The sequence below is a fragment of the Pongo pygmaeus genome, chromosome 15 (assembly GCF_028885625.2).
Source record: "Pongo pygmaeus isolate AG05252 chromosome 15, NHGRI_mPonPyg2-v2.0_pri, whole genome shotgun sequence".
NCBI classification, from domain to species: domain Eukaryota; kingdom Metazoa; phylum Chordata; class Mammalia; order Primates; family Hominidae; genus Pongo; species Pongo pygmaeus.
In genome coordinates this window covers 17,509,075-17,535,919 of record NC_072388.2, presented here as the reverse complement: position 1 = coordinate 17,535,919, position 26,845 = coordinate 17,509,075, and the positions used below count along the sequence as shown (strand labels likewise).

Sequence of the window (26,845 nt, the reverse complement as noted above, 5' to 3'; positions counted from 1 at the left end):
CAGCCTGGCCAACATGGGGGAACCCCGTCTCTAATAAAAATACAAAAATTAGCCAGATGTGGTGCCGAGCACCTGTGGTACCAGTGACTCAGGAGGCTGAGGCAGGAGAATCACTTGAACCTGGGAGGCGGAAGTTGCAGCAAGCCAAAATGGAGCCACTGTACTCCAGCCTGGGTGACAGAGCGAGACTCCATCACAAAAAAAAAAAAAAAAGAGAGAGAATCTATGATGCTACAAAGAAACATTGGATCAGCCATTGCATTGATGGGGTGGAGAACCAGGCTCCAGCCTTGCTTTATGGAACTATATCAGCAAAGTAAAAAAGAAAAGTTTCTGTCCTGATTTCAAGGTGACTGTGCAGCTAAGCAAGCTGACTTGAAGGATACCAAGACTAAAGCTGAGAGCAGTGAAGCCTGGGGAACGATACTTCCAAATACAAAGGCAAGGCTGCCAGTCTCCTTAAAAAGGCAGAGAAACCGCATGGACATTGTTCAGGGACAGATGACTTAATCACAGGTGACAAGAGATACTGAATCGAAGCTATGAGGCCTCACAGATACCTCCTGTGTACCTCCTGCACTCAGGTGACTATGAGATTGTCACTCTTGTCTGGGGTCCAGTAACTTGACACTGGGGACTGTGAGACAAAGGCATGACATGAGCTGAGAAGGGAAGAAAACCTCCCTGATATCTCTGTTAAGAATCCCATAAAAGATTTTATTAAAACCAATTTGTGTGTATAGAGCCTGCCTTCAGAGTTTATCTTCCTCAGCATAGGAAAAGGCGTGAGACAAAGGAAAATAGAGGCTACCTGGGATAATGTATACAGCATCCGACAAGTCATCATGAGAGGATGAGTCAATGAGAGTTGAGTCGACTTGGTCTTCCTCAAATGTGATTTTGGTGTTCCAGTGAGGCTGGTTGGACTCACAAGGGCCGTGGCTAGTTGAACAAGTGATGACACATTCCTCCAGTGAGTCCTCAGGGACTTCCTTTTCTTCAGCCTTCTGCACCTCCCTGAGGAGCCAGGTGGGATAGAGATGACAGAAGATTAAACACAGAGGGATCGGACCCCAGGGAGTCCCAGCTGGTTTTGACAGGAGGCATTAAGAGAGTGGCCCCAGAAAGCAAACAGGAGGTTCCCTTTAAGAGGGAACAGGCAATCCTCTTCTCTCCGCAACAGAGCATGGCTGCCATGGGAGACAGAGAGGAAGAGAGCAACTGGTGTTCATTGCACTGGACAGATAGGAGCCGAGGAGGATGAAGACTCAGCTATCCCTGTACGGTACAGACATGACACCCGCCACACACAGAGAAACACAACAGCTGCCACACCCTGTGTCCAAGCTGGCTTGAATTTCACATACTGTGGCCAAGGGAATGCAGACTTTCGGCCCATCGTAGATGCCAGAGAGGGTGTGCCTCCTAGACCTTTTTCATATGTTACCACCCATTACTTGCTCCCGATTATTCAGTGTTACCTGGGGGCACATAATTCCTGTACTTTCTCAGCCTCCTCAACTTTAACATCTTCATCCTCATCTTCGTCATTTTCTGTAAATACAGAAGTGTTCGTTCAGAGATTTCCCACTTCACACTCTGCAAGCACAGTCAGCCCAATGTGCACACAGACATGAACATCTAGGCATGGTCACGGTGCAATTGAAAGCTCTCATGTTTTATCTTTAACAAAATGCCCTGGCATGGTTTCCTGATACATTGGGCAATGTATCTCCGATCTGGAGGGCCACCATCAAGATGTGGCCAAATATTGAAAAGACCTTTTGCTCCCCATATGATGGAGGCTTCTACAGCCTCTCGCTGGACTGTGGCAGCTGTCTCCCCCATCCCGCTACAGGTCTGATTCCCAGGCACAGGCTTGGTGTCCTGTCACAGTTCACATTTCAAGCCTAATTCTTTCTCTTAGGAGGGGACAAACTTGTCCTACAGTCCTCCGTGCATCAGGAGACTTCACAGGCCCTCCACGTGGCTTCTGCCCTATTATTCAGGGACATACTTTCTGTGAGGAGTGTTCCAGTCTCAAGCACTTGCTACCACCAAATGCCCCCACATGAAGTGCCTGCTCCAACACCACATGGCAAGCAGCTTTATCTCATTTTGAGAAGCAGCCCTAAGTGTTCCCACATTTGGATGCTTCAGACCCTTGGAAGTGACAATTTGCTTGCATTTGCAGATGGAGACAGAGAAACTCGGGAAGGATAAATCACTCACTCACCGACAGTTACTAAGAACATTGCCAAAGAGACAGCCTGGGAACCTGCCTTCTGAGTCCAGAGCTCTTTTCACTCTAACAAGTGCCCTCCCATCACAGCCTCCTTCCTGTCCTTTAAAACTAGAAACGTGCTGCTTCTTGCTCCAAAGAAAACCTTCCATCAAGGAAGGAGGGACATTTGCAATACTGTGACCTCCAACCCCATGGGTTTGCCATCTCTGTTCTTACCCAGGAAGTCCTGGTCATGTCATGGCCACATATGTTAAGGGGAAAAAACACCACCGATGCCACTGTCATTGTGAAAGTATGGAGGTCTGGAGTCTCTCATAAGCCTGGAGTTTTGGGTCATCAGGACCTATGGCCACCTTACCTGGGCTGAGCTTTTGGACGAGGTGCTGTGCCAGCCTACATCCCTCAGCCAGCTGTTCTCGGAGGTCCGATCCCTGGGAGTTGTCTGGCTTATCCGGAGTGATGAGGGCCTGGAGATGCTGATTCAATGAGCGGGAGGCATCTCTCCCTTCCCGTAACTTCTCCCTTAACTGAGTCAGCTCTCGTTCCTGAGAGTGAACCAGGACTTTATATTGCCTAAGGTGAGATAGTAGAGAAAATTTAACAGTGGAAAGGGATGAGTGATTAGTTGCAATATTGCGACATAGATTCCTGAGCCAATGTCCTCAAGGAGACCTCCAAGCAGAAGGCCAGCACGTGTGTAAAGAAATGTCTGTGGCCAAGAGAAAGAATAAAAAGTGGTTCACAGGCTTCCTCTATATGAGAGAGGGCTCCTGGAAGACCCTCCACGATGTTCCATTCATCTTTCTCTTCTGGCAACAAAAGTAGGTGTCTTCCTAATTCAGTTTCGAAAAGACATCCATCCTTTCAGTTCTTCACTCTGGCCATGGACATTTCCACGTGAATATACACATAGTGCATCTTGCAGCGACTAGATACAAAGCCATGGACAGAAATGAGGCCAGGTGCAGATTGGGCCAATTGAAAAGACAAAAGAAAAGAATGACAGGCTCGAGAAGGCAACATTGATTGAGTGAAAGGATGAGAAGCCGCAGTCAGTCAGGAGGTGATTCTGACTAAGGGTGAGTGGGGTGGTGATGGCATATCATTTTGAGTATACCGAATGCTGCTGGGTGGTTCCCACTCCTTCGGTTAATTTTCTGTTATGCACATTTCACCTCAACAATTACTTGTTTGAAAAACAGAAAATAAGGCTCTGAGAAACAACCACAACCCATAACTTATTATTATCCTTGTTCTCTGCTTGATAAATCTTTGTGTGTCGTGAGCCTGCCATGGCAATTCCTGCCTTTCCCCGGGCCCAGCTTAGCTCTTATTTCTCCCCACCGAGCTGCTGTACTTCAGAGATTCACACACCTGCCACCTGCCTGACGCCACGGGGCCCCCTCACCTGAGCTCCTCAGCTTGCCCGAGCTGCTCTGCAAGCTTCTCTTCCTTGAACAGCTGCTCATCCCTCAGCATAGATTTTATGAGGTCTTTGCAGTCTTCATACTCTGAGAAAAGACATACACACCTGCCTCAGTGAAAGGCTGGACATGCTGTTCTGGTTACTGCATACAGGGCAGGAGCCAGGTCCATCTCAAGGACAAAACTGTCCCCACTACCAGGCTCTAGGCAGGGATTTCCACATCTTTACTCTTCAGTCTCCCGACTTGCTGGCATCTGATCCTCCAAAATTTAGAGACGAAGAAAGAGAAACTCAAGGCACATCAAGGAAGTTGACAAGATGATTCAACCACAATGAAGTGGAGTCAGAATTCACAGCCCCGGAGGTCTGGCTCTGAATGCGAGGCCACTTTCCCAAGCCTTGCAGCCTCTCCTCTAAAACACTGCACTGGGGCGTGAAGTAGTGATTTCTTGTATAGTCGGGAAGGCCTCTCGGACTATGGGACTGATGGTTTCCCTTTTACTGGGAATTTCAAGGACAAATATGTCAAAGATCTTAAACATCTTTCATTTTTAAATGATATCTTCAGATGTGATTTTAAGAATCACATCTGAAGCATAAAGTATGAGACATAAGACATAAGGCCATGAAGGAAATCTGCTCAAATACTAATAAGGTTTGTGTTAATTTAAAAACAGTACAATGAAGAACTAATAGATAGTGTTTACTCTCTGCCAAAAAATGCTCTATGAGATTGACAAGAGCTCACGTAATTCATTGCAGCAATTTACAGAGGTAGGTATTCCTGTAGTACCCTATGTACAGATGAGGAAATTGAGGGACAGACAAGACAAGCAACTTGGATGGAGCCCAGGAGACAAGCCAAGGGTCCCTGTTCTGCACACAGCACTGATGCTTCCACACATTCTCAGGTGCGATCTTTCTTCCTATTTAGGAACAAGAGAATGTGCCCCAGGAAGCAGGAATTCCCTCTCACCAGGCAACTCTCTGCTTTTCTTTTGATGAGTCTTGCCCTGTCACCAAGGCTGGAGTGCAATGGCATATTCTTGGCTCACTGCAACCTCTGCCTCCTGGATGTAAAGGATTCTCCTGCCTCATCCTCCGGAGTAGCTGGGATTACAGGCGCCTGCCACCACGCCCAGCTAATGTTTGTATTTTTAGTAGAGATGGGGTTTCTCCATGTTGCCCAGGCTGGTCTCAAACTCCTGACCTCGTGATCTACCCACCTCAGCCTCCCAAAGTGCTGGGATTAGAGGAGTGAGCCACCGTGCATGGCCCCTACTCCCTGCTCTTGATGCTGTCACTTACACATACCACAGGTTCTATTAGGAGCAGACTCCTCTTGAAGCCCCTCAGAGCGGGCACTGTGTACTATCACCAAGTTTCCCTCAGGGTCCCTAGAACAGAGCTTTGCCTATTGGGCCTCAACAAAAGCTTGAACAGAGTAAGGGTTCACTAGTCCCACACATTTAGAACAACAAACTAGTTGTTATTTGTCTGCCAGATCTTATATGGTACAGAGAGGATTCTTGGAAACACGATTTAGACTCTTGGAGAAAACAGGTCGTTCTGTGCCTGTGTCTGAAATGGATAACTGCAATTTTACCTCTAGGCCCACCCCCACCTGATTGCAAACATGGAAACTTGCTAAATACTTTGGTACCTCTGACTTCCAAATTTAACAAAATGTGAAAATGCCCATTTCTATTTTCCTAGAAGTATGGGAAGGTTGAACTTATTTTTGATGGAGAGAGCATTTAGTTTCTCCGAGAGAAGACAGGACATCATTCATCACTTTTGTGATGGTGAGCCTATAGAACTTACCGTAATTATTCTGCCCCTTGGCCAGGAAGTACGCCACTTGAGTTACAAGAAATTTCTCTTTGAGGTTTCTGAACTGCTCTTTGTTCTCTGCCAGCTGGGGGCGCGATTTCTTGTTGATTTCTAGAATGTTCAACTCTGACTTCTCAGTGGACCAAGGGCGGGCAGATGCCACCATGCTGACGTTTGTGGCAGAAGAGGTGGGGTCAGGGACTGGGGAGAAGACACCCAAACACACGATGGGTTAAAAACTCGTGAAATCAAGTAGGTTTAATCAGGACTGAGGGATGTCACTGATAGCCCTGTCTACTTCTTTGAAGATGTTGTGTCCCTGATTTCACTCTTCTCATCGCCAGTCTTGATCTCCTTTAAGTCAACTTGTCTTACCTACGCAGTCACCTTGAAACCAGGACATAAATGCTTCTACCCTTTTCTTGCTTATAAATTTCTATAAGCAAGACTGGCACTGAGTTGTTGACCCCATGAACAGCCAATATTTCTGTGTAGCACAACAGATTGTTTTTGGTTTTTTAAATTTTTTTGTTTGTTTCATTGGTTCGTTTTTGGTTTTTTGTTTTTTGTTTGAGATGGAGTCTCACTCTGTCACCCAGGCTGGAGTGCAGTGGCGCGATCTCAGTTCACTGCAACCTCTGCCCTCCCTGGTTCAAGCGATTCTCATGTCTCAGCCTCCCAAGTAGCTGAGATTACAAGTGCCAACCACCATGCCAGCTAATTTTTGCATTTTTAGTAGAGATGGGGTTTCACCACGTTGGCCAGGCTGGTTTCGAACTCCTGACATCAGGTGATCCGCCCACCTCGGCCTCCCAAAGCGCTGGCATTACAGATGTGAGCCAGCGCCCCTGGCCAGACACTTAATAGCTAAGACAAGCCAATGAAAAGGAGAGAGAGTCTAGCCTGAGAGTAGTGAATGAGGAAGGGAGGATTGTCTGAGCCAGTCCTCCCACCTAAGCCTCCTGAGCAGTTGGGACTATATGCACGGAGCACCATGCCTGGCTAGGTTTTCGTATTCTTTGGAAAGATGGGTTTCAGCATATTGCCCAGGCTGGTCTTGAACTCCTGAATTCAAATGATCCTCCCACTTAGGCCTCCCAAACTGCTGTGATAATACGTGTGAGTCACCGCACCTAGCTGCATCCTGGTTTCTGACTAAACCAATATTTATGTATACAGCCTGTCCTCAGAATTGATCTTCCATAGCGTAGACAGAGGTATGAGACACAAGGGAAATAGAGGCTACCTGGGAGAAGGTTTCGAGCATCCTGCCATTCATCATCAGAGGATTCACTGTCTACAACTAGAGTTGAGTCGACTTGGTCTTCCTCAAATGTGATTTTGGTTTTCTGGTGAGGCTGGTTGGACTCACAAGGGCCGTGGCTAGTTGAACAAATGATGACACATTCCTCCAGTGAGTCCTCAGGGACTTCCTTTTCTTCAGCCTTCTGCACCTCCCTGAGGAGCCAGGTGGGATAGAGATGACAGAAGATTAAACACAGAGGGATCGGACCCCAGGGAGTCCCAGCTGGTTTTGACAGGAGGCATTAAGAGAGTGGTCCCAGAAAGCAAACAGGAGGTTCCCCTTAAGAGGGAACAGGCAATCCTCTACTCTCTGCAACAGAGCATGGCTGCCATGGGAGCCAGAGAGGAAGAGAGCAACTGGTGTTCATTGCACTGGACAGATAGGAGCCGAGGAGGATGAAGACTCAGCTATCCCTGTACGGTACAGACATGACACCCGCCACACACAGAGAAACACAACAGCTGCCACACCCTGTGTCCAAGCTGGCTTGAATTTCACATACTGTGGCCAAGGGAATGCAGACTTTCGGCCCATCGTAGATGCCAGAGAGGGTGTGCCTCCTAGACCTTTTTCATATGTTACCACCCATTACTTGCTCCCGATTATTCAGTGTTACCTGGGGGCACATAATTCCTGTACTTTCTCAGCCTCCTCAACTTTAACATCTTCATCCTCATCTTCGTCATTTTCTGTAAATACAGAAGTGTTCGTTCAGAGATTTCCCACTTCACACTCTGCAAGCACAGTCAGCCCAATGTGCACACAGACATGAACATCTAGGCATGGTCACCGTTCAACTGAAAGCTCTCATGTTTTATCTTTAACAAAATGCCCTGGCATGGTTTTCTGATCCATTGGGCAATGCATTTCTGATCTGGAAGGCCACCATCAAGATATGGCCAAATATTGAAAAGACCTTTTGCTCCCCATATGATGGAGGCTTCTACAGCCTCTCTCTGGACTGTGGCAGCTGTCTCCCCCATCCCGCTACAGGTCTGATTCCCAGGCACAGGCTTGGTGTCCTGTCACAGTTCACATTTCAAGCCTAATTCTTTCTCTTAGGAGAGGACAAACTTGTCCTACAGTCCTCCGTGCATCAGGAGACTTCACAGGCCCTCCACGTGGCTTCTGCCCTATTATTCAGGGACATTCTTTCTATGAGGAGTGTTCAGTCTCAAGCACTTGCTACCACCAAATGCCCCCACATGAAGTGCCTGCTCCAACACCACATGGCAAGCAGCTTTATCTCCTTTTGAAAAGCAGTCGTAAGTGTTCCCACATTTGGATGCTTCAGACCCTTGGAAGTGACAATTTGCTTGCATTTGCAGATGGAGACAGAGAAAATCGGGAAGGATAAATCACTCACTCACCGACAGTTACTAAGAACATTGCCAAAGAGACAGCCTGGGAACCTGCCTTCTGAGTCCAGAGCTCTTTTCACTCTAACAAGCGCCATCCCGTCACAGCCTCCTTCCTGTGCTTTAAAACTAGAAATGTGCTGCTTCTTGCTCCAAAGAAAACCTTCCATCAAGGAAGGAGGGACATTTGCAATACTGTGACCTCCAACCCCATGGGTTTGCCGTCTCTGTTCTTACCCAGGAAGTCCTGGTCATGTCATGGCCACATATGTTTAGGGGAAAAAACACCACCGATGCCACTGTCATTGTGAAAGTATGGAGGTCTGGAGTCTCTCATAAGCCTGGTGTTTTGGGTCATCAGGACCTATGGCCACCTTACCTGGGCTGAGCTTTTGGACGAGGTGCTGTGCCAGCCTACATCCCTCAGCCAGCTGTTCTCGGAGGTCTGATCCCTGGGAGTTGTCTGGCTTATCCGGAGTGATGAGGGCCTGGAGATGCTGATTCAATGAGCGGGAGGCATCTCTCCCTTCCCGTAACTTCTCCCTTAACTGAGTCAGCTCTCGTTCCTGAGAGTGAACCAGGACTTTATATTGCCTAAGGTGAGATAGTAGAGAAAATTTAACAGTGGAAAGGGATGAGTGATTAGTTGCAATATTGCGACATAGATTCCTGAGCCAATGTCCTCAAGGAGACCTCCAAGCAGAAGGCCAGCACGTGTGTAAAGAAATGTCTGTGGCCAAGAGAAAGAATAAAAAGTGGTTCACAGGCTTCCTCTATATGAGAGAGGGCTCCTGGAAGACCCTCCACGATGTTCCATTCATCTTTCTCTTCTGGCAACAAAAGTAGGTGTCTTCCTAATTCAGTTTCGAAAAGACATCCATCCTTTCAGTTCTTCACTCTGGCCATGGACATTTCCACGTGAATATACACATAGTGCATCTCGCAGCGACTAGATACAAAGCCATGGACAGGAATGAGGCCAGGTGCAGATTGGGCCAATTGAAAAGACAAAAGAAAAGAATGACAGGCTCGAGAAGGCAACATTGATTGAGTGAAAGGATGAGAAGCCGCAGTCAGTCAGGAGGTGATTCTGACTAAGGGTGAGTGAGGTGGTGATGGCATATCATTTTGAGTTTACCGAATGCTGCTGGGTGGTTCCCACTCCTTCGGTTAATTTTCTGTTATGCACATTTCACCTCAACAATTACTTGTTTGAAAAACAGAAAATAAGGCTCTGAGAAACAACCACAACCCATAACTTATTATTATCCTTGTTCTCTGCTTGATAAATCTTTGTGTGTCGTGAGCCTGCCATGGCAATTCCTGCCTTTCCCCGGGCCCAGCTTAGCTCTTATTTCTCCCCACTGAGCTGTTGTACTTCAGAGATTTACATACCTGCCACCTGCCTGACGCCACGGGGCCCCCTCACCTGAGCTCCTCAGCTTACCCGAGCTGCTCTGCAAGCTTCTCTTCCTTGAACAGCTGCTCATCCCTCAGCATAGATTTTATGAGGTCTTTGCAGTCTTCATACTCTGAGAAAAGACAGACACACCTGCCTCAGTGAAAGGCTGGACATGCTGTTCTGGTTACTGCATACAGGGCAGGAGCCAGGTCCATCTCAAGGACAAAACTGTCCCCACTACCAGGCTCTAGGCAGGGATTTCCACATCTTTACTCTTCAGTCTCCCGACTTGCTGGCATCTGATCCTCCAAAATTTAGAGACGAAGAAAGAGAAACTCAAGGCACATCAAGGAAGTTGACAAGATGATTCAACCACAATGAAGTGGAGTCAGAATTCACAGCCCCGGAGGTCTGGCTCTGAATGCGAGGCCACTTTCCCAAGCCTTGCAGCCTCTCCTCTAAAACACTGCACTGGGGCGTGAAGTAGTGATTTCTTGTATAGTCGGGAAGGCCTCTCGGACTATGGGACTGATGGTTTCCCTTTTACTGGGAATTTCAAGGACAAATATGTCAAAGATCTTAAACATCTTTCATTTTTAAATGATATCTTCAGATGTGATTTTAAGAATCACATCTGAAGCATAAAGTATGAGACATAAGACATAAGGCCATGAAGGAAATCTGCTCAAATACTAATAAGGTTTGTGTTAATTTAAAAACAGTACAATGAAGAACTAATAGATAGTGTTTACTCTCTGCCAAAAAATGCTCTATGAGATTGACAAGAGCTCACGTAATTCATTGCAGCAATTTACAGAGGTAGGTATTCCTGTAGTACCCTATGTACAGATGAGGAAATTGAGGGACAGACAAGACAAGCAACTTGGATGGAGCCCAGGAGACAAGCCAAGGGTCCCTGTTCTGCACACAGCACTGATGCTTCCACACATTCTCAGGTGCGATCTTTCTTCCTCTTTAGGAACAAGAGACTGTGCCCCAAGAAGCAGGACTTCCCTCTCACCAGGCTACTCTATGCTTTTCTTTTGATGAGTCTTGCCCTGTCACCAAGGCTGGAGTGCAATGGCATATTCTTGGCTCACTGCAACCTCTGTGTCCTGGATGTAAAGGATTCTCCTGCCTCAGCCTCCCGAGTAGCTGGGATTACAGCCACCTGCCACCACACCCAGCTAATGTTTGTATTTTTAGTAGAGATGGGGTTTCTCCATGTTGCCCAGGCTGGTCTCAAACTCCTGACCTCGTGATCTACCCACCTCAGCCTCCCAAAGTGCTGGGATTAGAGGAGTGAGCCACCGTGCATGACCCCTACTCCCTGCTCTTGATGCTGTCACTTACACATACCACAGGTTCTATTAGGAGCAGACTCCTCTTGAAGCCCCTCAGAGCGGGCACTGTGTACTATCACCAAGTTTCCCTCAGGGTCCCTAGAACAGAGCTTTGCCTATTGGGCCTCAACAAAAGCTTGAACAGAGTAAGGGTTCACTAGTCCCACACATTTAGAACAACAAACTAGTTGTTATTTGTCTGCCAGATCTTATATGGTACAGAGAGGATTCTTGGAAACACGATTTAGACTCTTGGAGAAAACAGGTCGTTCTGTGCCTGTGTCTGAAATGGATAACTGCAATTTTACCTCTAGGCCCACCCCCACCTGATTGCAAACATGGAAACTTGCTAAATACTTTGGTACCTCTGACTTCCAAATTTAACAAAATGTGAAAATGCCCATTTCTATTTTCCTAGAAGTATGGGAAGGTTGAACTTATTTTTGATGGAGAGAGCATTTAGTTTCTCCGAGAGAAGACAGGACATCATTCATCACTTTTGTGATGGTGAGCCTATAGAACTTACCGTAATTTTTCTGCCCCTTGGCCAGGAAGTACGCCACTTGAGTTACAAGAAATTTCTCTTTGAGGTTTCTGAACTGCTCTTTGTTCTCTGCCAGCTGGGGGCGCGATTTCTTGTTGATTTCTAGAATGTTCAACTCTGACTTCTCAGTGGACCAAGGGCGGGCAGATGCCACCATGCTGACGTTTGTGGCAGAAGAGGTGGGGTCAGGGACTGGGGAGAAGACACCCAAACACACGATGGGTTAAAAACTCGTGAAATCAAGTAGGTTTAATCAGGACTGAGGGATGTCACTGATAGCCCTGTCTACTTCTTTGAAGATGTTGTGTCCCTGATTTCACTCTTCTCATCGCCAGTCTTGATCTCCTTTAAGTCAACTTGTCTTACCTACGCAGTCACCTTGAAACCAGGACATAAATGCTTCTACCCTTTTCTTGCTTATAAATTTCTATAAGCAAGACTGGCACTGAGTTGTTGACCCCATGAACAGCCAATATTTCTGTGTAGCACAACAGATTGTTTTTGGTTTTTTAAATTTTTTTGTTTGTTTCATTGGTTCGTTTTTGGTTTTTTGTTTTTTGTTTGAGATGGAGTCTCACTCTGTCACCCAGGCTGGAGTGCAGTGGCGCGATCTCAGTTCACTGCAACCTCTGCCCTCCCTGGTTCAAGCGATTCTCATGTCTCAGCCTCCCAAGTAGCTGAGATTACAAGTGCCAACTACCATGCCAGCTAATTTTTGCATTTTTAGTAGAGATGGGGTTTCACCACGTTGGCCAGGCTGGTTTCAAACTCCTGACATCAGGTGATCCGCCCACCTCGGCCTCCCAAAGCGCTGGCATTACAGATGTGAGCCAGCGCCCCTGGCCAGACACTTAATAGCTAAGACAAGCCAATGAAAAGGAGAGAGAGTCTAGCCTGAGAGTAGTGAATGAGGAAGGGAGGATTGTCTGAGCCAGTCCTCCCACCTAAGCCTCCTGAGCAGTTGGGACTATATGCACGGAGCACCATGCCTGGCTAGGTTTTTGTATTCTTTGGAAAGATGGGTTTCAGCATATTGCCCAGGCTGGTCTTGAACTCCTGAATTCAAATGATCCTCCCACTTAGGCCTCCCAAACTGCTGTGATAATACGTGTGAGTCACCGCACCTAGCTGCATCCTGGTTTCTGACTAAACCAATATTTATGTATACAGCCTGTCCTCAGAATTGATCTTCCATAGCGTAGACAGAGGTATGAGACACAAGGGAAATAGAGGCTACCTGGGAGAAGGTTTCGAGCATCCTGCCATTCATCATCAGAGGATTCACTGTCTACAACTAGAGTTGAGTCGACTTGGTCTTCCTCAAATGTGATTTTGGTTTTCTGGTGAGGCTGGTTGGACTCACAAGGGCCGTGGCTAGTTGAACAAGTGATGACCCATTCCTCCAGTGAGTCCTCAGGGACTTCCTTTTCTTCAGCCTTCTGCACCTCCCTGAGGAGCCAGGTGGGATAGAGATGACAGAAGATTAAACACAGAGGGATCGGACCCCAGGGAGTCCCAGCTGGTTTTGACAGGAGGCATTAAGAGAGTGGTCCCAGAAAGCAAACAGGAGGTTCCCCTTAAGAGGGAACAGGCAATCCTCTACTCTCTGCAACAGAGCATGGCTGCCATGGGAGACAGAGAGGAAGAGAGCAACTGGTGTTCATTGCACTGGACAGATACGAGCTGAGGAGGATGAAGACTCAGCTATCCCTGGACGGTACAGACATGACACCTACCATACACAGAGAAACACAACAGCTGCCACACCCTGTGTCCAAGCTGGCTTGAATTTCACATTCTGTGGCCAAGGGAATGCAGACTTTCGGCCCATCGTAGATGCCAGAGAGGGTGTGCCTCCTAGACCTTTTTCATATGTTACCACCCATTACTTGCTCCCGATTATTCAGCGTTACCTGGGGGTACATAATTCCTGTACTTTCTCAGCCTCCTCAACTTTAACATCTTCATCCTCATCTTCAGCATTTTCTGTAAATACAGAAGTGCTCGTTCAGCTATTTCCCACTTCACACTCTGCAAGCACAGTCAGCCCAGTGTGCACTCAGAGATGAACATCTAGACATGGTCACTGTTCAACTGAAAGCTCTCATGTTTTATCTTTAACAAAATGCCCTGGCATGGTTTCCTGATCCATTGGGCAATGCATTTCTGATCTGGAGGGCCACCATCAAGATGTGGCCAAATATTGAAAAGACCTTTTGCTCCCCATATGATGGAGGCTTCTACAGCCTCTCTCTGGACTGTGGCAGCTGTCTCCCCCATCCTGCTACAGGTCTGATTCCCAGGCACAGGCTTGGTGTCCTGTCACAGTTCACATTTCAAACCTATTCTTTCTCCTAGGAGAGGATAAACTTGTCCTACAGTCCTCTATGCATCTGGAGACTTCACAGGCCCTCCGTGTGGCTTCTGCCCTGTTATTCAGGGACATTGTCTCCATGGGGAGTGCTCCAATCTGAAGCACTTCCTACCACCAAATGCCCCCACATCAAGTGCCTTCTCCAATACCACACAGCGAGGGGCTTTATCTCATTTTGAAAAGCAGTCTTAAGTGTTCCCATGTTTGGATGCTTCAGACCCTTGCAAGAGACAATTTGCCTGCCTTTGCAGATGGAGACAGAGAAACTCAGGAAGGATAAATCACTCACTCACGAACAGTTATTAAGAACATTGCCAAAGAGACAGCCTGGGAACCTGCCTTCTGAGTCCAGAGCTCTTTTCACTCTAATAAGCAAGCCCCTGTCACAACCTCCTTCCTGTCCTTTAAAACTAGAAATGTGCTGCTTCTTGCTCCAAAGACCACCTTCCATGAAGGAAGGTGGGACATTTGCAATACTGTGACCTCCAACCCCATGGGTTTGCCATCTCTGTTCTTACCCAGGAAGTCCTGGTCATGTCACGGCCACATATGTTTAGTGGGAAAAAACACCGATACAACTGTCATTGTGAAAGTATGGAGGTCTGGAGTCTCTCATAAGCCTGGAGTTTTGGGTCATCAGGGCCTATGGCCACCTTACCTGGGCTGAGCTTTTGGACAAGGTGCTGTGCCAGCCTACATCCCTCAGCCAGCTGTTCTCGGAGGTCCCATCCCTGTGCGTTGTCTGCCGTATCTGGAATGAGGAGGGCCTGGAGATGCTGATTCAATGAGTGGGAGACATCTCTCCCTTCCTGTAACTTCTCCCTTAACTGAGTGAGCTCTTGTTCCTGAGAGTGAACCAGGACTTTATATTGCCTAAGGTGAGATAGTAGAGAAAATTTAACAGTGGAAAGGGATGAGTGATCCGTTCTAATATTGTGACAGAAATTTCTAAGACAATGTCCTCGAGGAGACCTCCAAGCAGAAGGTCAGCATTGTTTAAAGCAATGTCTGTGGCCAAGAGAAAGAATAAAAATGGTTCACAGGCTTCCTCTGTATGAGAGAGGGCCCCTGGAAGACCCTCCACAATGTTCCATTCATCTTTCTCTTCTGTCAACAAAAGTAGGTGTCTTCCTAATTCAGTTTCAAAAAGACATCCATCCTTTCAGTTCCTCACTCTGGCCATGGACATTTCCATGTGAATATACACATAGTGCATCTTGCAGCGACTAGATACAAAGCCATGGACAGAAATGAGGCCAGGTGCAGATGGGGCCAACTGAAAAGATGAAAGAATAGAATGACAGGCAACATTGATTGACTGAAAGGATGAGAAGCCGCAGTCAGTCAGGAGGTGATTCTGACTAAGGGTGAACGGGGTGGTGATGGCTCATCCTTTTGAGTATATTGAATGCTGCTAGGTGGTTCCCACTCCTTCGGTTAATTTTCTGTTATGTATATTTCACCTCAACAATTACTTGTTTGAAAAACAGAAGACAAGTCTCTGAGAAACAACTGCAGCCCATAACTTATTATTATCCTTGTTCTCTGCTTGATAAATCTTTGTGTGTCGTGAGCCTGCCATGGCAATTCCTGCCCTTCCGCTGGCCCAGCTTAGCTCTTATTTCTCCCCACCGAGCTGCTGTACTTCAGAGATTTACACACCTGTCACCTGCCTGACCCCATGGGGTCCCCTCACCTGAGCTCCTCAGGTTGTCCGAGCTGCTGTGCAAGCTTCTCTTCCTTGAACAGCCGCTCATCCCTCAGCATAGATTGTATGAGGTCTTTGCAGTCTTCATACTCTGAGGAAAGACAGTCAGGCCTGCCTCAGTGAAAGGCTGGACATGGTGCTCTGGTCACTGCCTACAGGGCAGGAGCCAGGTCCATCCCAAGGACAAAACTGTCCCCAGTACCAGGCTCTAGGCAAGGATTTCTACATCTTTACTCTTCAGTCTCCTGACTTGCTGGCATCTGATCCTCCAAAATTTACAGACGAAGAAAGAGAAACTCAAGGCACATCAAGGAAGTTGACAAGATGATTCAACCACAATGAAGTGGAATCAGAATTCACAGCCCCGGAGGTCTGACTCTGAATGGGGGGCCACTTTCCCAAGCCTTGCAGCCTCTTCTCTAAAACACTGCACTGGGGCATGAAGTAGTGATTTCTTGTATAGTCGGGAAGGCCTCTCGGACTATGGGACTGATGGTTTCCCTTTTACTGGGAATTTCAAGGCCAAATATGTCAAAGATCTTAACCATCTTTGATTTTTAAATCATATCTTCAGATGTGATTTTAAGAATCACATCTAAAGCACAAATTATGAGACATAAGACCATAAGGCCATGAAGGAAATCTGCCCAAATACTAATAAGGTTTGTGTTAATTTAGAAACAGTACAATGAAGAACTAGTAGATAGTGTTTACTCTGTGCCAAAAGACGTTCTAGGAGATTGACAAGAAATATCTCATGTAATTCAGTGCAGCAATTTACAGAGGCAGGTATTTCTGTAGTACCCTATGTACAGATGAGGAAACTGAGGGACAGACAAGACAAACAACTTGGATGGAGCCCAGGAGACAGGCCCAGTGTCCCTGTTCTGCACACAGCACTGCTACTTCCACACATTCTCACGTGGGATCTTTCCTCCTCTTTAGGAACAAGAGCCTGTGCCCCAGGAAGCAGGACTTCCCTCTCACCAGGCTACTCTCTGCTTTTCTTTTGACAAGTCTTGCCCTGTCACCCAGGCTGGAGTGCAATGGCATGCTTGTAGCTCACTGCAACCTCTGCCTCCTGGGTGCAAAGGATTCTCCTGCCTGAGCCTCCCGAGTAGCTGGGATTACAGGCACCTGCCACCATGCCCAGCTAATGTTTGTATTTTTATAGAGATGGGGTTTCTCCATGTTGCCCAGGCTGGTCTCAAACTCCTGACCTCGTGATCTACCCACCTCAGCCTCCCAAAGTGCTGGGATTAGAGGAGTGAGCCACCGTGCATGGCCCCTACTCCCTGCTCTTGATGCTGTCACTTATACATACCACAGGTTCTATTAGGTGCAGACTCCTCTTGAAGCCCCTCAGAGCGGGTACTGTGTACTATCACCAAGTTTCCTTCAGGGTCCCTAGAACAGAGCTTTGCCTATTGGGCCTCAACAAAAGCTTGAACAGAATAAGGGTTCACTAGTCCCACATATTTGGAACAACAAACTAGATGTTATTTGTCTGCCAGATCTTATATGGTACAGAGAGGATTCTTGGAAACACGATTTAGCCTCTTGGAGAAAACAGGTCGTTCTGTGCCTGTGTCTGAAATGAATAACTGCAATTTTACCTCTAGGCCCACCCCCACCTGATTGCAAACATGGAAACTTGCTAAATACTTTGGTACCTCTGACTTCCAAATTTAACAAAATGTGAAAATGCCCATTTCTATTTTCCTAGAAGTATGGGAAGGTTGAACTTATTTTTGATGGAGAGAGCATTTAGTTTCTCCGAGAGAAGACAGGACATCATTCATCACTTTTGTGATGGTGAGCCTACAGAACTTACCGTAATTATTCTGCCCCTTGGCCAGGAAGTACGCCACTTGAGTTACAAGAAATTTCTCTTTAAGGTTTCTGAACTGCTCTTTGTTCTCTGCCAGCTGGGGGCGTGATTTCTTGTTGATTTCTAGAATGTTCTTCTCTGCCTTCTCACTTGACCAAGGGCGGGCAGATACCACCATGCTGACGTTTGTGGCAGAAGAGGTGGGGTCAGGGACTGGGGAGAAGACACCCAAACACACGATGGGTTAAAACTGATGAAATCAAGTAGGTTTAATCAGGACTAAGGGATGTCAGTAACTGAAATTGTTAACTTACTGTTGAGAAAAATGTGATCAGTCCCCACAGCACTTTAGGATCCTTAACGACAAAAACAATCTTCGAGGTGCCTGAGCTCAGAGCTGAAGGCACTGCCAATAGCTCAGTCTCCGACAAGAGTGAGGAAGATTGCGGCCAGTGTGCCAGGTAACAGTTTGCAGTTGCAATAATAGAATTAGAAGGTGGGGGTGTCACGGAATCTTAGGAGCCCTGCATTCCAATTGCCCAGGCTTTGCTGAAACACAGGCACCCTGGTCTCACCTGAGGGTCAGCACCAATTGGGATCATTCCTTCAAAATTCACTCTCAGTATTCGTGTACCCTTGTGACAATGCCACAGACCCATCTCTTTCCCAGTACATCTAAGCACATTCCTCACTGTTTATCGCTTGTCTGTACATCATCATCCAGGCTGAACCAGTTTCCCAACAGGTTATATTTTCTTAATGGTAGTCATGAAGTCACCCCACCTGTTCTAAGTTAAAACAGATCTTAAGGCTTTTCCACAAGTGTAGGATATCAAACTTTTAGCCTGCCCTGATTTCCTGTGGGTCTTCTGCAGTTTTGTCTGTATCCACTAGAAAGTGAATGAATCATTAATTTGTAAAAATGTTGTCTTTCCTGTCTCAGTGTTCTTCTTGCTGCTTCCCATTGTTATGTTGATTTCTTTTTTCTTACTGGGGCACCATCTTGGCTTTTCATGACACTCTAGACCAGTTTGACAGCCCTATGTCCAGAGCTCTTCCTCGATGTGGGTTGGTTTGTTTTTTAATGTCACTGAGCACTACATTTTATACTTGTCACTTATGGATGTCATTCTAGTGTCACAAGAGCTCTTTTCAAGGTATCAAGTGATCAAAATCATTTATATAGAGATCTCCTGTAAACATGTGTGACCATCTATCTTGGGAAGTTTTATAAACCTGATGCTATTTTGTTGTTTCCATTTTGTTTTCCCATATACTGAAAAGAACAGGACCATGAGCAGTTCTTATGGAATTTGGTTTGATATCTATTTTGTTGGGTTGGACTAATACCATTGATTTTTGGTTTCATTCCACTAACAGAACATGGCAAGATCAAGGTTATGGTCACGGTTGGTTGCTGATCCTCAGTGTTGCAGTAGAAGGTGAGTTTGAGATTAGAGGAATGAGTAGGAAAGAGTGATCCCCCGAACCCCCTCCTCACTTTCTCAGCTTTCATCCCCACCTAGGTTTTGTGAGCCTGGAACTTGGGAGACTGTTCTGTAGCCCAGGTGTCCTAAGATTGGCTGCTGGACTTGCCTGAGTTGAGGGTGTCATGAGTGTGATCCTGGGCTGCTCAGCATTCATGTGGTAGTGAAGGAAGGAGGACTGGATCAATCCCATTTCAAAGCATGTCTCTCTGCAGTCCACGCTGTCCTCCAATGACACTGTAAGGATACTGCTTTAAGACGTATCAACGGCTTTAAGTAAATGTATTTTCTGCATCTGGGAGACCTGACATTCTGTGTCATAATGAAAATCTGTCATGCTTCTTTATTTTAAAAATGATAAAACTGCAGGTTCACAGAGTTACGTGGCTTACTTGAGGTCACACAGGGATGAGTTTTCAGCACTGCCAATAAAAGCAATCACAGTAATTATTCATAGGGTCCATATAATTCAGTAAATATTCACATAATTATTTACTAGCTGTTCATTGACCAATTCGTACAAGGCATTTTGCTCAAAACTGTGCTCATATTTGGACATTGTATCTTCATCATAATCCTGTGGTAATGCTATTATCCATAAGTAACAGGTAAGAAACCTGAAGAAGAGGGATAGCAAAGCATGTATTTGGACATATTTCCATTTTTTTTGGTTTTTGTGATGCTGGAAGAATGACCAGAATGAGTCATAGGAAGAGTATACATTCCTGTAGTATTTTCCAGGACAGAGGTGGGACCTCCTAGAGTACTGGGACCAAAATTACCAAGTGTCTGCAATCTTGCTTTAACAGTACGGGAAATAACCTCTATCACCTGGAATTCCCCTGGAACTCTGGAACATACAAAAGAAGTATGAGACTTGGGTCTTCCCTTGGTGTGTTTAATTCACTCTTCTATGGAATACCAATGATTCTCACTAAGACTTTGGCCTTTTCATAACCACAATGTGCATTTTATGGAGAAGATTTTACACTTTGCTCTATTTAGAAAGAATAAATATGAGCAATGGTTTAGGTTTTATGCCCTGGACTTAATATTTTTCTGATTCCTGTTTTGAGATTAAATTCTCATGTAAATAGAAAAATACTTATTATTTCTCATAAGGCCAAGTTTGTTATTAGTTTGAGTTTCTGAAGATGAAGCACAAACTTTTGATTTTATCTTTGTCTGTCCCCATCAGCACCACTCCTTGTCTCTCAGTATGACCTGGACTTGCCCCTGCACTTACCCTCGTCCTGCTGAACCATCTCCATGCACTGTCCAATTCCATCAGTGATTCGGGCTCCTCCCAAGGCTCCCTGAAAAGGGCACAGAGATCAGGACGTTAGGCGCATTCCGGATACAAAGGCAACCCATACTGTAGAGTGGGCAGCTGTGTTTCCACTTCCCTAATATTCCAGTGATGTCCTAAAACTGAAAGGAACACTTTCCTTTTTTAGGGGTCTGTTCTTCATGTCTCAGTGCCTCTGATCTAGTGAACACAACTGTACTGAAAGTGAAAGAACTTGCTAAATTTCTAGTTTCTTGTTAGGTGGCTAAAATAGATTTATAAGACTTCCTTACTTACCCATGACTGCTGAAGTTTGAATTCTGAGCAGTACGATTCTTTTTCTTGTGAGGTGAGCAGCTTAGAAAAGATTGGCCATCTTGCTGTACAAAAAGAAGTAAACTTAATTTCTACTCAAAGCATGCTTGAATCTGAAATTAAGGCTTCCACTCTTCCGAAGTTGGAGTGTCACTGCATCCGGCATGTGTCCCAAAGGGCTCGTGTCTCTGCTATACTCAAAGTTTAAATGGAGCCCAGCAAGCCAGATCTCCTTTACTTCTAGGTTCCCTCAACAGTTTCTCCTCTGCTGTAGACACTGCCTTGAAAATATTCTTGTGCTGCTGTCGTCTTTTGGCTTTGGAATGATGTGATGCAGCTCAAAGGGTCCTACCCCCAAGTTGATCAAAGTAAAAAACAGCTGGGAAAGTCAGTGCAAATACAAGTTCATTGTCCTCCTTGCAGGGATTCTGATTCAGAGGGCTCAGGTGGGGCCTGGAATGTGTTTGTGAACATGACTCAGATGTGCAGTCAATTTGGGGACCCACTGATAGCATTGACCTTACAGTTTATGGGATGATTCTGTTTTGCTGATGAAGAAACTGAGGCAGAGAGAGTCTGTAACTTGCCCAAGTTCCCCTTGCTGTAAGTCCTGGAGCCAGGTCTCAGGTGGACCAGCCTCTTCCCATCCCCTTCCCACATTTTCCAATTCAGCTGTGTCAGTTCTTTCCAAGTATGTGTTTCTCTCCCCTATACCTCATTTCTGAAAAAAGGAAAACTTCTGGAATTTAACTTCTTTCATCTAACACATTTCCCCACAACATGCAGCCGGCATCATATTTTGGCCACTTGCTATTAAAGTGAGATGCTTCTTTTTTTTTTTTTTTTTTTTGAGACAGGGTCTTATTCTGTCACCCAGGCTGGAGTGCACTGGTGATTATAGGTCACGGTAACCTTGAACTTCTGGGCTCAAGTGATCCTCCTGCGTCAGCTTTCCAAGTAGTTGGAACTCTAGGCACGCATCACCATTTCTGGCTAATTTTTTATTTTTCATAGACACAAAGGTCTTGTTATGTTGCTCAGGCTGGTTTTGAACTTCTGGCCTCATGTGATCCTCCCACCTAGGCCTCCAAATGTGCTGGGATTACAAGAGTTAGCCACTGAACCTGGCCCTGAAATGCTTTTTTCTCTTTTTTTTTTTTTTAATGAAAATACAGGACATGGAGATGTGGAAAGACTTCTTGCTTTATTACTGTTATTATTATTATTATTTCTACAGTATAATTTGTACATCACAAAATTCACCATTTTTAAGCATACATTTCAGTGTCTTTTACCATGTTCCAAAACTTTCGCAATCTTGCGCTCTCTGACAACCACTAATCTACTTTCTCTATATATTGATGTACTTGTTCTGGGTACTTCCTCTATATGGAATAACAAAGCGTGGTATTTTCTATCTGCTTCTTAGAATATTGTTCTCAAGTTTCATCCTTTTTAGCCTGCATCAGTACTTCAACTTTTTATGGCCAAATAATATTCCACTATATGGTTATACCACATTTTGTTTATTCATCAACTGATGGTGGTTTAAGATGTTTCCACTGTTTAACTATTATGAATAATGCTGCTGTGAACAGCTTTGTACAAGTTTTTGAGTGAACACCTGTTTTTCCTTTTCTTGGTTATAAACCTAGGAGTGCAATTGCTGCATCATATGTCACTTTATGTTTAACTTTTTTTTATGTTTAACTTTTTGAGGAACTCACACACTGTTTACCAACTTCAGTAGCTATGCCATTTTAGATTCCCAACAGTAATATGTGAGAATTCCATATTCTCCATCACTTTTGAAACGTGTCGTCTTTATTTTTTTCTTAAGTCATACTGGTGGGTGTGAAGTGGTATCTCATTTGGGTTTAAATTTACATTTTCCTACTGACGGAAAACGTTGAACATCTTTGCATGTGCTTCTTGGCCATTTGTGTGTTTCCTTTAGAGAAACCTCTACTCACAGCTTTTTTCCCATTGTTAAATGTGGTTGTCATTTATTGCTCAGTTATATGAATTCCTTATATACTCTAGGTACTAGACCTGTGTCAAATATATAATTTGGAAATAGTTCTCCCATTATGTGGATTATCTTTTCACTTCATTGACAGTGTCCTTTGAAGCATATAAGTTTTTTATTTTAATGAAGTCCATTTATCTATCTATTTTTCGGTTGTTTGTGCCCACTTAAAAAATGTCTAATCCAAAGTCACAAAGATTTGTACCTATGTTTCCTTCAAGACATCGTCTTTTGAAATGAGAACTCTCCTGGGTTTTAGAGGAGGGTGGATATTGTTTATTTATGCCTCCTGTCCATTACCGATGTTTCTCCTGATTGTTATTCATATGCTCACCACCCCTCCATGGAGCATCCATGGCCTGTAACAGAGCTCTGGGGATTGATATCCTTCCACTGACTTTGGTGCTGGTGAGAGCCCTCGTCATGTAATTCAGCTTCGCCTTAACCCGACCCAGTTGCACATATTCCTCAGGCCCTTTAGAGTTGAAGTTGAGACCTCTCTGAGAACGCTTGCCAGCCCATGCTGTTCTAAGGCTGGAGTAAACTTCCTCCATCTATTCCAGACAGAGGGGACTGCAGGGGTTGGACTCACTCAAGATATCTCTGGTTTTAGAAAGAAGACCTGTTTCAGGGTGTGGGGAAGATTGTTCAATATGAACTAGGTCCTCTCTAATTATTTTTACTGTATGTGTGACTTCTTTCTAGAAACAAAGGAAGAATATTTATGTTAGGACATTTTGTCTATTCTTTGTCAATTGTTGTTTATCTACAATTTGAACATGGATAAGTGTAAATATATTCTTAACAACTTAATTATGGCTCATGTCCACTGCCATGCGATCATATTTAAATCTATCAACTATCCTGTTACTTAGGTATTATTCTGTTCCTCATGAGAAAACAAACTCAGAAAGATTGCAAAATTTCCCTAGGTCACAAAACTAGTGAGGAGAGGAATAAGAATTAGAAACCAGTTCCTTTTGGCCCTCAAAGCTAACCTTGTACCATTAGATCAAACTGATTCACATACTTTTGCTCGAATTAGTCTCAGAGTTGTGGTTCTCACTTGATTTTTCCAAGGAAACAGTGTGCCACTTTACTATCATTTCAAACTTTGAAATTTAAAACTCTTTTTATTATGCTTTTTTGTCTTTGTTCTATTCCATTGCTTTTGGTTTCTTCTCAACGGATCCCTCTTATTTCTAGGCTAAATATTTGTCATCTACTTTCTGTCAATTTTCAATTTTTGAGTGTTTGTTATCTCTCTCTTTGTTGTATGCTAACAGTTCTTCACTGAGGTAAAATTTGCATAGAGTATACTGCAAAAAACCTAAAGGTACAGCTTAATAAATTTTAATATAATTATACATTGTATAATAACACCCAGTTAAAGATGGAGAACATTTTCCCCCATGCCACAAATTTCTGATGTGGTTCTTGCCAGTCAATACTCATCCCCCAAATGAAGAATATATTCTGAATGTTGTCACTGCCTTAGCCCCTTTGTGTTGCTGGAAAGGAATACCAGAGGCTGGGTAATTTATAAAGGAAAGAGGTGCCTTTTGCTCATAGTTCTGCAGGCTGCACAAGAAGCATGGCACCCGCATCTGCTCCTAATGAGGGCCTGAGGCTGCTTCCACTTGCAGCAGAAAGTGAAAAGGAACCAGGGTGTGCAGAGATCATATGGTGAGAGAGGAAGCAAAAGAGAGCAAGGAAAGGTGAGAGGCACTTTTTAATAGATAGCTCCTACAGGAACCAAGAGAGTGAGAATTCACTCACTACCTTCTCCCAGGGTGGAGATTAATCTATTCATGAGGGATCCACTCCCATGACCCAAACACCTCCCATCTACCCCCACCTCCAACACTGGGGACCACGTTTAAACATGCGATTTGGAGGGGACCAATATTTAAACTTAGCAGCCACCATAGATTCATTTTGCTTGATCATGTGCTTCATAAAAATGGAATCATTTTGGCTGGGCCTGGTGGCTCATGCCTGTAATCCCAAGACTTTGCAAGGCTGAGGCGGGCAGATCACCTGAGGTCAGGAGTTCAAGACCAGCCTGGCCAGCATGGTAAAACCCTGCCTCTACTGAAAATACAAAAAATTAGCCAAGTGTCATGGCAGGTGCCTGTAATCCCAGCTACTTGGCAGGCTGAGGCAGGGAATATTTTTTGAACCCGGGAGGCAGAGCCAAGATTGTGCCACTGCACTCCAGCCTGGTGGACAGAGTGAGACTCCATCTCAAAAAAATAAAAAAAGGAATCACTTAGTACTTTCTCTTGTTTTGACTTCTATTCATGTGCTTATATAGGCCACTAATTTGTTTGATTGTGTTTTTCCCTTGTTTCATTTTGTTTTGGCCAAATAATATCCTATTGATTCTATGATTATCACACAATTTCATATCCATTTTTCTGATGGGAGACAGGTTTACTTCTTGGCTACTGTGCATAAGTAACTATGAATATTCTCATACAATTATTTCTGTGAAGGTACATACTTATTTTCCTGGGTATCTATAGCTATGGATGGAGATGCTTGGTGAATGGGAAGAAAATGGACACAGAGTTTTGCAAAGTCATTATATTATTTTACATTTCTAAGAAAGATGTAGGCCATTTCCAGTTGCCCTACATTCCCACACACTTAATATTTTCAGTCTTTTAAATTATAGCCATTCTACTAGGTGGGTAGTGATATCCTATTTTGGTTTTCTCAAGCCTAATGTTCAGTAAGATATGTTCTTATGGAAAATATCTTCTCAAAATTTTATATTCATTGATATACTGGTGTGTTTGTCATTTCCTTTGTAATCTATAGAGTTCTTTATATATTTTTATATATTTTGAATGCATCCATTTATATATACATATTTTTTGCTACATTATACAGCAAATAATTATTTGCTATTCCTGCTCTACAGATAGCTTTTAAGTTGTTAAACAACAACATAATAAGCAGAAAGTTTTTAAAAATGAAGTGCAATTCGCTTGATTTCTTATTGTGGTGAGTGTTACAGTATCTAGTCTAAGAAACATTTTCCTACGTCAAGTTCATGGATTTCCTATTTTTCCTTTACAAGGTTTCTAATTTTAACTTTCACATCTTAAGTTAATTTCAATGTATGATGGAGAGTGGTTAATATTAACTTTTTAAAACAACAAATATTATTTCACTCAAAATCGTTTTACTTAAAAGTCTTTCATTTCACCAATGAAGGGCATTGGTGTCTTTGTTTTCAAAACATTTAGAAGTGGCGGCGTGAGCATGTTCTCACTCATGCATGGGAATTGAACAACGAGAACACTTGGACACAGGGCGGGGAACATCACACACCATGGCCTGTCCTGGGGTGGGGGGCTAGGGGAGGGATAGCATTAGGAGAAATACCGAATGTAAATGACGAGTCAATGGGTGCAGCAAAGCAACACGACTCATGTACACCTAAATAACAAACCTGCATGTTGTGCACATGTACCCTAGAACTTAAAGTATAATAAATATAGATATATGGTGGTGCAAGGGCTGCTGCACAGCTAGCAGAGCCGTGGTGAGGAGGGCAGTGCCTGCCCGCAGCTCTCCGCCTCCCCTGCCCGCCAGCCCAGGCGGCCCCAGCAGCACCGACCAGAGGAGCCCCGGCAGCTGCACAGCGGCCAGGTGGACGCCTCTATCTACAGCCTCGTAGCAGAACAGACGGGACCTGTTAGGTTCGCGGCCATCGTGGGCAACAAGGACTCACCCTCCATCTGGGCCGCCGTCCCAGGGAAAACCTTCGTAAACATCACGCCAGCTAAGGTTGGTGTCCTGGTTGGCAAAGACTGGTCAAGCTTTTTTGTGAATGGGCTGACACTGCGGGGTCAGAAATGTACTGTGTCCCGGACTCACTGCTGCAGGATGGGGAATTGACTGTGGATCTTCAAACGAAGAGCATCGGTGGAGCCCCCACCTTCAATGTCACTGTCACCATGACTGCCAAGATGCTAGGCCTGCTGATGGGCAAAGAAGCTGTCCATGGCAGTTTCATCAACAAGAAATGTTATGAAATGGCCTCCCACCTTCAGCGTTCCCAGTACTGACCTCCTTTGTTCCTTCCCCTCAATCATTCCCCACAGCTTTGCCCCCTTTCTTTCTCATACACACATATGCCATTTTAATTTTGTGGGCCATTACCCCACACCCCTATTGCTGCCAAAACCACATAGGCTTGGGGCCAGGGATAGATGGACAGACACCTTCCCCTACTCATAGCCCTCCTGTGTGTGCTTGGAAAACTTTTTGAGGGATTTTTATGAATAAAAAAGATTCTACTAAAACAACTAAATAACTATACATATGTGGTCATATTGTTTG

At 44.8% G+C, this 26,845-nt stretch overlaps 1 protein-coding gene and 1 pseudogene across 1 annotated transcript in view; one reads left to right on the top strand and one right to left on the bottom strand.

Annotated features, from left to right (window-relative positions):
- Positions 1–17,806, bottom strand: part of LOC134737585 (neuroblastoma breakpoint family member 3-like) — a 28,310-nt gene extending 10,504 nt beyond the window's left edge. Inside the window, 15 exon segments of the mRNA XM_063651329.1 lie at positions 812–1,017; positions 1,482–1,554; positions 2,604–2,818; positions 3,654–3,756; positions 5,496–5,705; positions 6,751–6,962; positions 7,427–7,499; positions 8,548–8,762; positions 9,598–9,700; positions 11,440–11,649; positions 12,695–12,906; positions 13,371–13,443; positions 14,490–14,704; positions 15,528–15,630; positions 17,374–17,806. Coding sequence (XP_063507399.1) covers positions 812–1,017; positions 1,482–1,554; positions 2,604–2,818; positions 3,654–3,756; positions 5,496–5,705; positions 6,751–6,962; positions 7,427–7,499; positions 8,548–8,762; positions 9,598–9,700; positions 11,440–11,649; positions 12,695–12,906; positions 13,371–13,443; positions 14,490–14,704; positions 15,528–15,630; positions 17,374–17,548 — 2,398 coding nt within the window. The 5' untranslated portion in view covers positions 17,549–17,806.
- Positions 17,807–24,083: 6,277 nt separating this feature from the next.
- LOC129013200 (profilin-1-like) lies at positions 24,084–26,571 on the top strand (annotated as a pseudogene).
- Positions 26,572–26,845: the final 274 nt, after the last annotated feature.